The following is a 14708-nucleotide window of genomic DNA, read 5'->3' on the forward strand; positions in this document are numbered from 1 at the left end:
CATAATAGAAAAATCCTCATTTGGATATCAGGAATTTGGACATTTTGATAATTTATTAAATTCTACTTTCTATATATTATAGCATTAGAGGAAGAAATTATGTAAGAATTAACTATTTTGAGCTGGGTATGGTGGCTCGTGCCTGTAATCCCAGCTGCTTAGAGGCAGAGATAGGGAGGATTGCAGTTTGAGGCCAACCTGGGTAAAAAGTTACGTAGACCCCCATCTCAATCAAAAGCTGAGCATTGTGGTATACACATGTAATACCAGTTATGTAGGAGACTGAAAGTAGGATCACGGTTTGAGGCTGGCCCTGGGCAAAAATGTGAGACCCTATCTGAGAAATACAGCAAAAAAAGGTCAGGATGTGACTGAAATGGTAGAGCACCTGTCCAGTAGATGAAAAGCCCTAAATTCAAACCCTGGTACTACCGAAAAACCATTCGTGCAATTACTGTTAGCATTACTAGGAGACCAAGGATTTGGCACACACGGAAGCACTGAGTAGAGAGAGCAACAGCACATATCGTAGAGTTCCTGCTGCTGCTGTGAGCTTGGAGAGTGCACAGGGAGGCTTCGGCGTCTCTGGAGAGGAGGAGAGAGGCAGGAGATGGGGAAGTGCAGTGAAGTCTCCCGAATGAGATGAACTCATGTCAGGATGGAGCAGGCTGGGGTCCCACTCTGGGCTGTCCCTGGAAAAACTGGCTCAGAATGATCCACTCCAAGATGATATAGCAAAGCTATTTAGACTTTCAAAAAAAAAATCATTAGGGCCTCCTGCAAAAAGAAAAATTACTTAATGGCTGAAAAAATTAGGCTGACTGGTCTGTACGAGAAGTTGATAAAAAGCAAGGCAAATATGATAAAAAAAAATGTAGGGGATGGGAGGATAAAAGTAACAGTGGGTGACTGTAGTCAAATTATATGTATGTCTGGAAATACCACAACGAAACCCCTTTGCATAATCTACACCTGATGATTAAACAAAACAAAACAAAAACAAAAGCAAGGCAAAAGTGCAGCAGCATTTTTAAGAAACTCAGAGGTAGGAGGTTTTATATCTAGTTTTTCTTCATGCATCCAGGCGCTAGAAAAACATGAAGCACACAAAAACTCAGGCCTTCCCAAGGATCTGCCATAGCTGTGGTTCTCAACGTGTGTTTCCCAGACCGGTAACATCAGCATCACCCAGAACCTTGTGAAAAATGTGTGCCTCAGGACCACCAAGCCTCCTGGCTCAGAACCGGGAGTGCGGTTCATCAGTTTATGTTTTGGTGGGTCCCACGGAGTCACTCACAGGAGGGTGAACCTCTTCAGCCACAGGAAGATTAGGAAACTTTGGCAGAGAACTGACAATGAGTGTTGATACTCATTGCAGACCTAACTCTAAGATGTGATTGGAAGATCAGAATGTAAAGTATCATTTGTGTTGCCAAAGTACAAAGAATACAACTAACAAATGAGAGATAAGGGGATGGATGGAAGAAAATGGGATAAAATCATCATTATTACACTACCACCAAGGTAGCAGATGGAAGTCAGAAGATAACATTTAAAACTGTCCAACACGAGAAAAAATAGAAGTGAAAGTGGAGGATGAAGGGATCATAAGAGATAAAATGGTAGCCAGGCATGGTGGTGCATGACTTAATTCCAGCACTAGGGAGGGTGAGGCAAAAAGATTGTGAGTTCGAGGCCAGCCTGGGCTACACAGTGAAACCCTATGTCCCTCCAATCCCCCCAAAATATATAACAGCAAACATAACCAGTGGAACAACTCTATTAAATGCGGTAGGTAGGCAGTCCTGGATGAAGGAAAGAAAAAGAAACATTGCTAAGACTTTATTAGTGTAGTTGATGAAAGTATACTATGAAATATAGGTGTAATAAAGAATTGCATGAATTGAATTTGATAACTATAATGTGAATTTTCAAGAGAACTTTCTTATCCTTGGGAAGTACATACTCCTGATAGAGTGAGGTGGTGAGACATGGGTTCACAAAAAGTAGTTTGTATTAGAGAGAGGAAAAATAAATGTGGAAGTGTTGAAAATTAGTAAGTCTGTAGAGAATGCATGATATTTTTGTACTATTCTTGCAAATTTTGTTTAACATAGGCTTGAAATTCCAAAATGAAGAGGTTATTTAGTAATTCTATACCTACTGTGCAGGTTTTATGCAGGCTTATTATATGTACTACATTTATCTGGATGAAACAGACTTTACTTTCTTTATTTAAAATCTGCACTTCAGGCTTTATAATGCACATCAGTTATCTCTAATTGGTATTTAGTGAACTTTACTAGGATAAGATGATGGTGACTTGTCTTTCTCTCTGAAAGTAGCAGAATCACACTAAAAAGTTGTTAGAAAGAAGGACAATTTTTTTTCTTTTATTTATATATGCATACAATGTTTGGGTCATTTCTCCCTCCTTCCCCCCCAACGCTCTTCTTCTCCCCCCCACCCCCTCGCTACCAGGTAGAAACTATTTGCCTTCATCTCTAATTTTGTTGAAGAGAGAGTATAAGCAATAATAGGAAGGACCAAGGGTTTTTGCTAGTTGCGATAAGGATGGCTATACAGGGAGTTGACTTGCATTGCTTTCCTGTGCATTTGTGTTACCTTCTAAATAAATTCTTCTCGAGCTAACTTTTTCTCTAGTTCCTGGTCCCCTTCTCCTATTGGCCTCTGTCACTTTAAAGTATCTGCATTAGTTTCTCTGCATTGAGGGCAACAAATGCTATCTAGTTTTTTGGGGGTTTTACCTATCCTCATATCTCCCAAGTGTGCTCTCGCTTTATCATGTGATCGAAGTCCAATCCCCTTGTTGTGTTTGCCCTTGATCTAATGTCCGCATATGAGGGAGAACATATGATTTTTGGTCTTTTGGGCCAGGCTAACCTCACTCAGGATGATGTTCTCCAGTTCCATCCATTTACCTGCGAATGATAACATTTCATTCTTCTTCATGGCTGCATAAAATTCCATTGTGTATAAATACCACATTTTCTTAATCCATTCGTCAGTGGTGGGGCATTTTGGCTGTTTCCATAACTTGGCTATTGTGAATAGTGCTGCAATAAACATGGGTGTGCAAGTGCCTCTGGGAGTAACCTGTGTCACATTCTTTTGAGTATATCCCCAAGAGTGGTATTGCTGGATCATATGACAGATCTATGTTTAGATTTTAAGAAGCCTCCAAATTTTTTTTCAGAGTGGTTGTACTAGTTTACATTCCCACCAGCAGTGTAAAAGGGTTCCTTCCCCCCCCCCAATCCTCACCCACACCTGTTGTTAGTGGTGTTTCTAATGATGGCTATTCTAACAGGGGTGAGGTGGAATCTTAGTGTGGTTTTCTGATTTGCATTTCCTTTATTGCTAGAGATGGTGAGCATTTTTTCATGTGTTTTTTGGCCATTTGAATTTAAGAAGGACAAATTTTGATATTAAAAATTTTAAATATTGAAATGGCTCAAGTGTTTAAAAATGTTTACATATGCAATGTGATTTGAAGCTAACTAGAGATGAAAATCTATTTGATGGTTTCCTTGGGTCTCCCATCCATACTTCATGATCATCTGCTACAGACCTCATGTGAGCAAAGCAGGCAAATTTTTGCATTGAGGACTTTCAATGGTTGTTACTTTGTATTGTATTACGGTAATGGAAGGAGGGGGGAATACATCCAGTTGTTTCTTTTTGAATATATCAAAACTCAGAGTTAAGGCAACCTAATTTACTCAGGTGGAAATAGTAAAGATAAGTAGTATTTCCTTTGTTTTTTCCCCTGGTGGGACTGGGGTTTGAACCCAAGGCTTCATACTTGCAAAGCAAGCACTCTGCCACTTGACCCATACCTCCAGTCCATTTTGCTCTGGTTATTTTGGAGATAGGGTTTTGCAAACTACTAGCCTGAACTGGCCTTGAACCTTGATCCTCCCAATCTCAGCCTCCCAAGTAGTTGGAATTACAGGCACAAGCCACCAATGCCTAGCTTTTCCTAATATTTTAAAGTTCATTTATACCAGTTTTAACTAAAAAACCGTGAAAACAATAGTGGAGTCTTTTTCTTTTTTTAAAGATATGGATGTAATGAGGCCCTTAATAAATGAACAGAATTTTGATAGTACTTCAGATGAAGACCACGAGGAAGCACTCCTGCCTGTTCAGAAGCACTACCAACTTGATGACCAACATGGTATTTCGTAAGTATTAGTATTTACAGTCTCCTTTTTCTCTTCATTAAGTATGTATTTTGTAATCTTCTACAGGAAAGGCTTGGAACATAAAGATGATTAAGCTGCAGTTTCCACCTTAAAGGAGTTTGCAATCTAGTTGGGAAGCAGTAATAATTTAAATGACAATGTAGTGTCTAAGAGTTACCACAAGGATGCATGTCACATGCTGTGTGTCCTGAGAGAAGGGGGATTGAGAACGCAAAAGAGCGGTATGAACAAAGTTGTAGGAAAGACACAACTTACTGATGTGTCCTTATCATTAATGAGTTCTTATCCTGAAAGGAGTTCAGTGATTAAACAAAGTAACATGAAATTTGTTGGAAGAGAAGAGTATGAACTAAAAGATTCTAGGCAAGTAGTTTTGCCTAGCAGTTCTGTGCTCTTCCTAGCTTTAATTTCTTGGTCAAGAAAAGTTTCTTCAGCTGCTGCCTAGCAACTATTCTTAGGTCAGATCCTAAGAGGGAATTCGTGATGTTCGGAAATTAATTGATAGTTATCTTACCTGATAACACAGGTAGTTTTAAACTTGTACTTTTCTTTTAATTAACTTCCTCTCAGATTGATAATCATAGGCCAGGTGTTTAGTGCCCTGATTATGTAGACAGTGCCAGTAAAGTGCTGTTTTACCAGCCTAATCTTCCACATTGTTCTGAAGTCATAGCAGCAAAGTATCTTACAAGAAAATCACCATTTCGTTATCACTTTTCAGTGTGCAAAACCACTTTCAGTTAAATATCTCATTAAGTTTCCACAATCAATCTCTGTGTTCCACTTGTAAGTAACAAAGATAGGACTGGAACCAAGTATGAATTCTGGATTACTTGTGAAGTGGAAATAGGCTCCAGTAGAAGTGGAAATAGGTTCGTCACCTAGATTAAATTTTCACTTCCCTTCTAATAGTAAAATTATAATTGTGATTTTAATAGTTTTGTTCTAAAATGTTTAAATCTCACAACTTTTACTTTTCAGGTTTGTGCAAACTCTGATGCATCTTCTTAAAGGAAATATTGGGACAGGCCTTTTAGGACTCCCATTGGCAATTAAAAATGCAGGCGTAGTGGTAAGACTTCTTTGTAATCTGCATTCAGCTTGTAGGTAATTGTAAGCAAAAATCACTGCCAGCTAGCATACAGCCTCACCAAATATAACCAGTGAAGTGATATTTAGAAGATCTTTGTTGTATTGATAAAATTATGTGAACTGTGATAATGATATAAGATGAGAATTACTGTTTTCATTTGTTGTTAATTACTTATTTATACTTTTTGACAAAACCCCCATGAAACCTAGCACAATATTGGAACTTTCCAGGTATGGTTTTGTCTTTTGGAATTTCAGAGGTTTGAGCAGTGTACTTACAACAACAAATGTAGTTATAGAGCAGATTATTGTATTGTCTCCATTTTTCTTTAGATTCAGAATGAAGTATACAGTTTTCAGACAAGGAAACACAGTTAACAAAAGGGATAACGATATCTTTTAAAAACAAACATTTAAAACATTGTTAGAGAAATTACTGTAATTACAGAGAACCTCGATGGGGAGAACTCATTTATAAAGTAAAGAAGTTATATTTAACCCTTTTGATTGGACCCATCTCTTTTTTTGCAGTGCTATTATGCGTGTTGTCTTAAATATTGCTTAATGTCCTCTCTGTATCAAGTTTATTGATTTTTTTTCCCTTATGCAAATAACTAATCGTTTTGTCCAATTTTTTTTCATTGAAAATCAGTAGTACACTGACTTACTGATTTTATGATTAACCAGTGTCATTAAATTTAAATATTTAAACATTTTGCATTTTCTTTCCCACAGCTTGGGCCAATCAGCCTTGTGTTCACAGGAATCATTTCTGTTCACTGTATGCACATACTGGTGCGTTGCAGTCACTTTCTGTGTCAGAGGTAAATGTGGATTCATTAAGTCTAATTTATTTTAAAGCTGTGTGCTTATTTAGAGCATCATAGCCTTATATGTCTGTGCTTTTCAACCAGAAGTTGTATTTCCTCTCATCTATATGTAGACACATCTAAGATAATGAGTATGGGGTGGGGTAGCATTGCATAAGATGTAAATGTAGTCATCTGTTTAGTCATCCTTGACATTCTCGGAGTATTGGTCCCATCTCCTCAGACACCAAATCTGCAGCCGCACAAGTCCCTCACACTCAGCAGTGGAGTGTTTGCGTGGTGCAACACCACTTCCTCCTCATAAGTCAAATCATCTCTAGTTACTTGTAATGCCTGATACAGTGTAGATGCAATGCAAACAGTTGTTATGCTGTATCACTTAGGGAATAATGACATGAAAACTGAATCCGAATATATCCAATACAGTGTTTTTCATATATGTTTGATTGAATCCACAAACGAGGGATCTTCATAGTACTTATGATATGAACCTTATTAGTGAGATAGGGTGGCTTTTTTTTTTTTTGCCTAGTACCAGTGAGAAAATCAGAATAGATATGAAGAGGAAATGGAGTCAGTGGTACACTTTCAATTATAGCCCAAGGTCTTTAATTTATTAGCAGTTTAGTTTTGGGTACAGTGCCTTCGGTGCTGTGTACTGATGTGTGGGGTTTGTCGATATCAGTAAAATAATACATGCCTTTTTGTTTATTTTTGTATCATGAAACATTTCTACTGGACAACAAACCATTAAAAAAAAAATCTCCTATTCCAGTAGACCAGAATTCTAGTCTTGGCTCTTTTGTCATTGTTGAATGTTCTTAAAAAGAGGATGTCACTTATGATGTTTAAATAACTATGCATACTTACAAAAAGAAGGTTGGAGAGAAAGAATGGTGAAATAATGCCTACCTCATGGTGCTATTTTGAAGATTAATTGAGATACTTTACATAAGAATATAATGGAAATTCATGCAGTTATATTATAAAATAATTTGAACAGGAGCAGTCTAATCAATTTTTCATGTATTTGAAATATCGAAATCATCGAAGCAAAAATACTAGCTCCTCTGAATTCTGTAGCTAGGTAAACTTTAGCAGTAGATAAAAATTAAAATTCTGATGAAAAGGACAGATAAAGATTTATAATTTCTTGAGGCCTGTTTTTAGGAGTATATAGATCTTCACATTTTGAAAACTAATCTATCAATTCATGGCCCTGTTTTCATTAATTTCCATTTATTAGATGTTCCTTTTTAGGAGTGGTTTTGTGGACCAACTAAATGTTTTTCTTTTTCTTGTGTGTGTGTGTGTGTGTGTGTGTGTGTGATTAAATGACAGGTTTAAAAAGCCAGCCTTGGGTTATAGTGACACTGTGAGTCTTGCTATGGAAGCCAGCCCTTGGAGTTGTCTTCAGAAGCAAGCAGCTTGGGGAAGGTAGGCACTTGCTAAGTTTTTAATATCTAGCTGCTGAAATTTTGTTAATTTTTAAGTTTCCTAATCTGATATAAATAAAGCTGAGGGAATATAATAACTGGCCTTCAGAGTTAGACAGCCTTGGGTTCAAATCTTAACTCTATCAACTTTCTGTTTAATAGCCTTGGTCTAATTATTCATTGTTGTGGTTTGAGTAGCTCACTATGAAATGAACTTACATTTCACAGAATTTTTATAATAGATTAAATAAAATGATACTTATAAAGCATCTGGTCAACCAATGAGATAATCATGTTTAATAATTTTTTAAATGAAAGGAAAAAATCAAGAAAAATGTTACAGTCTCATTATTTCAAATAAAATTGTGGTGTTTAGCTATATGTTCATAAAACCTCTGAGGTCTGTTTGTATTTTATATCTTACTGTCTTATTAGTTAGATAGCTTTCTTATTGGTAACATGGCACCTCTATGCCAGGTGAACACAGGATTTAAGAAAATTAAGAAAGCACGAATAATCAACAGAATGCTAACTGTGGTACAGATGATGTATGTGGTAGGAATTAAAGAAGAAAAAGAGCAATGTTAGTAGTTTATGATTAAATAAGGCTTTTCTGGTGATTTTCATAAATTTAGGTTTGTTCATAAGTTCATGAGGTTCCTGAGTTCTTGATATACTGAGGAGAAGGAAGGAGACAGAACCTAACACTCGGAAATAATATACACTAGGAAAAGAATCTCGGTCTTGCCTACAGAATCCAGAACCCCAAACCCCATCTTTCTTCTGCCCCAGATTAGAGGCAGCTTTGTTTACTTCTATAAGGAAAATGGCTTTCAGTTAGAAATGGCTGGAAACATTGTGGGTAGGACACTAAAATCAAAGGTGAAAGATGTTAAGGGAATACTAAAATACTTGAATGTAATTCATCAGAGAAACAAAACTTGAATTTATTTTAGGGTATCAAGGTAACTTACAAATCATATCTCTGAAGAACCAGGGAGAGAATGGTAGCATTATGGCAGAATGAAGATAGGCCAGGGGCCTTTTAATTCCAAGTGAGAAGGATTATCTGTGGGTTTTGTTGACACTGATGGTCAGACAAGAGACCATTATCAGTTAATGGATGCATGCCGTTGCAGTCACACCTTGTCTCTGGACCAAAACAATGAAGTGTGGCTGTGTATTGATAACATGGAGGCAAATGTTGTAACTTGAGAACTGCCATCCCAAATAATGTCACTTTGACTGATAGCTTTGGTGATATTTCTTTCTCATACCTGTATAGTATTTTATATAGCTGGAGTTTCCTAGATCACTCACTAAAAATAAGAACAGAGAAAAACTAGTAAGTGATCTCTTGGTTTGATTTAAGCCATGCCCTCTTGCTCTCCGTTCTATATCCTTAGTAATGGTTTGAACAGTACCAAGCATGTGTCACACATTTGCAAATGCCATGAATAGGGATGGGGAAATACACTGCACTGACAAGAAAAAGAACTTGGGATGTAGAGGTGTGGTATTTTTTATGACGTTGTTTTATAAGCAGATGTCCTCCAACTGTTGAATTTCAGGAATAGGTAGTGATGTAAAAATCTTGGCTTTTTAATTTAATTGGGCATTCTTTTGCTCTATAATTCTTTTTTGTTTTGTAGTGAAAACAATAGCAAAGTTTATTAGGAAAGAAATTTACTGTAACAGGATGAAAGTAGGGAGATGTGGGGGAAAAGGAAGAAACATTTCTGTTCCTCCTTGCTCTATAATTCTAGTGGCATACTGATCATAATATATGATGTTTGCAGGAAGCAAACATTTTAAATGTTCTTTACTTAAGGAAGTAAAAACTATATCCTATCATAAAGTAGTCCATGACAAGGAGCTAAATAGCAGTCCAAAGGAGAAGTACTACACTGACATTTTACCAGTTGTTACTGACACTTATTCGTGGATTCTCTTTATAGGAGTGTGGTTGACTTTTTTCTGGTGATAACACAGCTGGGATTCTGCAGTGTTTATATTGTCTTCTTAGCTGAAAATGTAAAGCAAGTGAGTATTTTTCTCTAGTTAGTGAAATCATTTTCTTCTAATGCTCTGCTTACGGCATATTTCTTCTGTGGAAGCCAGGGTTAAATACTAAAATGTCTTCCTTTCATAAATGTTCTTATTTCACAGGTTTTCCTTTAGTCTTCTGTTTTGCAAGTTGGATTTCTGATACTATTTTGATTTTTCTGTTTGTTTTATGGTATCAATGATGTCTATTCTTTCAGATCAGACCATGACATGATTTGCTAATACTTAGTGACTTGAAATTTAGCCTGGGATACTGGCACATGTCTATGGTCACAGCACTCAGAAAACTGAGACAGGAGGATTGTGAGTTCAAGGTTACAGAGCAAGACCCAGTCCCTCAAAATAAAAAATCAACCCCCCAAAATTTAGATCTCAAAAGCATATGTATAGATATTTCAGGGTCGTATTCTTTACTCTGATATTCTATAGAGAGTACATGGATTATCCAGCAGCCCAAAAGAGTGAGGTTTATAGAAAGTGAGCATTTCTTACTAAAATCCAGTAATTGCTGCCATTGTTTAAAAAGGTAGTATCTGAGCATTATAGTTTTCTATATTCTGTCTGTGTTAGAAGGGTTTGCTTGAAGAGGAGGTGGTTTGCAGCTTTGATGGCAAACACAGTCGACAGTCTGTGTGGACAAGCGTGCAAAATACCAGACTAAAAACTCATGCCAAAGCAGTCAGACATATTTCTTTATGACTGGTACTAATTCCTATTTACCCCCATCTTCTTTAACCATCTTTTCAGCCAATAACATTATTATCCAAATATATATAGTGCAGTAAACATTATATGTAATAAATAAAGAATTGTCTTATAGATGTTTAATACAAGATGATGATGTAAATATGTTTTCTAAAGAACCTCGAAGTATATATAAGTATACATTTGACTCTCTTTTCTAAATACAAAGTGTGCTTCATTTTATGTTAAGACCAAGAATTGGCAAACTTTCTGTAAAATGTTAAGTAAAAAGTATTTTCTGCTTTTCAGGCCATATGTTTCACACCATATGTTGCAACTACTCAACTCAGCCTTAGACAACAATATGTAAACAAATAAATGTGGCAGTATTCCAGTAAAGTTTTATTTGCAAAACCACATGGTGGGCCATATTTGCTCTGCAGGTTGTGCTTTGCCAACCCCTGATTTTGTCCATCCCTGTAGATTACACTTGAGCCACAGCTGTTTAATGTTGAAGGAGTTGGTGGAACTGTTGTACAGAAATGAGAGGGTCTGTTAAAGGGTCACACTTAGTTGTGAGCGCTTTATTTCCACATCTCAGCATTTATAAAAGTTTTGTGTATTTCTGGAAAATTTCCCAACCCAGTTTCAGTGTCACCTGGGAAACCTTCCATAGCTGTTCCTCCATGACATCCTTTTCTTCACCTCTTCCTGGAATTTATTATTTTCTCGTCACTTCTGTAAGACTCCAAAAAATAGCCTTGATCATACTGTATTAAAGTTAATTTATAGGTTGATTTCCACCACTAGACTCCCAAATCCTATGAGAGAAAGGACAACTTACGAAACAAACTTTTCTGGTAGAAAAATTTGTAACTTAAACTTCTGCTGATCCTTTAGGTACAGGTGTTCTCTCAGATATATGTTATTGTAGAATAGAGTGAGTGACCAGTGACAGCACGTAGAGAAGAGACATGTGAGGGGATGGAAAGAACCAGCAGTTCTGCTTGTGCTCTTGTTTATCAAATAAAGTGTCAGTGCTTCCATTAGCATTACTTGTTATAGATGATGTGCCAAAAATTGCATAATCCTAGGACTCCCCGTTCCTCATAAGGATGTTGATGTCAAGTGCTGATAACATGCACCATCTTGCCAGTCATTCACATGGGACTACGATGAAGAAATGAATTTTAGGATTGTGCAAGATGGCAGCACTCCTCTGTTTCTCATGTGTGCTGAGAGTGATCAGTAAGCTCTGTTTAACCTAGGAATAATGCCTTATGATTTCATATTTGCATGCTGTGATATACAGCATTTTGATCTTTATAATTACTCTGTGAAGTACATGGTGTGCTTATTTTTATGAAGCAATCTTACAAAACATGAGAAATATATCCTAAAGTCTGTGTAATTAGGTTGCAACCTAGGTCTTTGTCACAGTTAACATTCGCTGTGGGTGTTTTTGGAAACAGAATCTTGCTGTGGCATTGAACTCATGATCCATCTGCTTCTGGGTTTACAGACATTCACCACCACACCTGGCTTACCACCTAACGTGTTGTTTATCACTGAACAGAATGTTGTCTGATTTTAGGTACATGCGTGTGTGTGTGTGTGTGTGTGTGTGTGTGTGTGTGTGTGTATAACAGAGTAAAAAAACAGGAGAAAATAAATGCCTAAAAGTTTTGGATAACTTTCTCCTATGAAATATGATCAGTTGCTTCCAAAGTTGAATGGAAAAGTTTAACTCATTTGTGCATATCTGGAAGATGGGGTAGAGAATTAATTTTCAAGTGGGGTGTGGTGGCGCATGCCTATAAAACTCAGCAATTTGGGAGGATCTGCAGTGCAAGACCAGCCCAGGCAAAAAACCACCAAGCTGGGTGTGGTGGTACATGTCTATAATCCCAGCTGTGTGAGGGGAGGTTTGTGGTCTGACACTGGTCCTGGGTAAAATCATTAGGCCCTACCTGAGAAATAACTTAAGCAAAAAAAAGGACTGGGGATAGGGGTCAGGGTTCAAGTGGTAGAGTGTTTGCTTGTCTAGCAAGTGCAGGCCCTGAATTCAAACTTCAGTACTGCCGAAAAAACAAAACAAAAGTAAAAGTGACTCTCTGGGAGGTAAGCAGAATGCCTGCTGTAGATAGAAAGGTGAAAGCCCTTTAGAGCCATAAGAGCAGGCTTTGGAAAGTAGTTGAGAGCAGTGACACATCACCTGGGCAGAATAGGTGAGGTCTGAGCATCATGGAGTAGAGTGCCACTCTGCAGAGATGTGACAGTATACAGCACATTGTTAATGAAAACTCTAGGATCAAGCTGTGGGGTTGGTACTTCCCTAATATGCGTGTGACTGAAGGTGCAATATTTCCATAACCCAAAGAATTAATGGTTTAGTTGTCAGACACATGTGGAAACCTGCACCGTAGCTGATCTTGGTCCCTTTAAACCATTATGATAGATGGTAGGGGAAAAACACTGGATTGGCGATTCTCATCTGCCATAGTTCTGGTAGCTCCTCCTTGTCTCACTCTTGAGATACTCTGGAGAAGTTCACATAGATGAGACAGTGTTTTGGCATGGAGAATGGAGATGGGGAAATGTAGTTTACATTCGCAACATTCGCAAGAGTCAGAAGATAGGAGACCAAATCCTTGCTCTCAGATTTAGCTCTCACAGTGGGTAAGACCCCTTATCCCTGGCCAAGCCTCAGCTTCCTTGTTTGTAAATTAGGAATAGTAACAAAATCTTCCCTTGTTCCTGATAAACTTATTGTGAGGCTCATCTGATAAAAGATTTGTGAAAGTCTTTGTAAAACATAAAACAGTATTTAAATGTAGGGAAGTATGACATTAATTCTTTAGCTTTACCAAAGAACTTAATTTGCTTTTGGAACTTTAACCATTAAATTATAAGCCATTGAAAAGTTAAGATGTAGTAGATTTTAGTAAATTTGAAGTCTAAATGGAAAGAACTGAATTTAGTAATTTTATTTTATAATATTTATTCTAGTGTTGTACATTTTGGTAAACATGTGAGACCATAGAAGTCCTATTAGATAGCCCATCTCTGTCTCTAGAGGGCACCAAAGGACTCAAATGTTTACCTGAATCTTGCTCTAGGTATGTATCTACATTTTTATTTTATTGTAATTTTTAATCTGGAGAATTTTCATAGCCATCTTTCTGCCAATGAATGCTAAAATATTATATTTATGATAGAATTAATTTTAAGTTACCAAGCACCTAATAATTCAGACAGTCCTTTAAAAACGGTTTATGTAACTGCCTTATTTTTGCCAGAAATTCATGTTAGAGCTTAACTTTGACCTTTACCTAATACTGCTTTCAGAGGTACTGCTTTGATAAGAAGCCCTTGGCTCTAAACAATTTAGTTGTTGCAAGAATTGACTTAGTAATGATCTCTCTTCTTAATGCCAAAGGATGCAAGTTGCCAATTTTGCTTCAATTCAGATTAATAGAAACTAAAATATAAAGCTCCGATGCCAGTTACCAGAAAGATAATGGTGAGCTATGCATCTCTTAAATGGTGCGTGGCATAGCACGAGACAGTGCGAGTTATAAATTGCCACATAGCTTAAAAATGTAGTAGATGAAGTCCCCACCACCTGAGTGACATTAAGCATTGCTTATCATAAATTACAAATGTACAGTAAAGTAAAGGAAACTCTTGAATTATCAACTGTATCAGAGCTTTGTTTCAAAGTTCTGACTTGTTGGCCTCTTTCTCCACTCCAAGAGTGATGTGTCAGCGCAGGGCAGGTGGCACTTGCTCAGAGCACCCTCTCTATGTTGCAGAATTTGGTCAGGTTAACATGGAGCTCTCACAATTCTCAGGCCTAAGTTTGGATTCTACAACCCCTACTCCCTAGCTTGATATTACGTAAATTTTTCTACTTTCTAAGCTTCAGTTTCCTGTAGTTTAAATTGAAATTGGTACCATAACCCACTTCTGAGAGCCATTTTGAGGATTTAATGACGTATATATGAAGCATGTAGTTCAGTGCCTGATACATAAAAAGTGCTAAATGGTACTAGCTGTTGTGATTATAGTCAATTTCTTAAGAATCTATGTATCCAGGCTCTTGATTGTAGCAGTATATTCCAAGGAGGGTGTAGAGTGTGGGGAAAATTTGTTTTCATTGGTACTTATATTGCAGTGTGATTTCTTTGGCTGTACGTTTTAAAATTGTTTCTAAAATCTTCTCTAAATTTCATCTGTTTTAGTAAGTTGGATTATATGATTAATTGAATCACAGACAATTTTTAATATGTGGAATCTGCAAATAGTAAATCTGAAAATCGGGTTATGGAAGTGGGTGAATAAGTTTTCAGATGAAGTTGGTTTATCTT

The 14708-nt window shown here is 37.0% G+C and overlaps 1 protein-coding gene across 3 annotated transcripts in view; it reads left to right on the top strand.

Moving 5' to 3' along the window:
• The window catches only part of Slc36a4 (solute carrier family 36 member 4), a 44566-nt gene that overhangs the window by 8633 nt on the left and 21225 nt on the right, over positions 1–14708 (top strand). For 2 of the 3 annotated variants that reach the window (XM_074081300.1, XM_074081304.1), the window contains 5 exons: positions 4085–4208; positions 5211–5301; positions 6057–6145; positions 7493–7588; positions 9546–9630. In XM_074081300.1, coding sequence (XP_073937401.1) covers positions 4085–4208; positions 5211–5301; positions 6057–6145; positions 7493–7588; positions 9546–9630 — 485 coding nt within the window. The remainder of the gene's footprint in view (positions 1–4084; positions 4209–5210; positions 5302–6056; positions 6146–7492; positions 7589–9545; positions 9631–14708) is intronic. The other variant, XM_074081313.1, reaches the window with a different exon arrangement.

Source organism: Castor canadensis, chromosome 1, assembly GCF_047511655.1.
Source record: "Castor canadensis chromosome 1, mCasCan1.hap1v2, whole genome shotgun sequence".
Classification (NCBI taxonomy): Eukaryota; Metazoa; Chordata; class Mammalia; order Rodentia; family Castoridae; genus Castor; species Castor canadensis.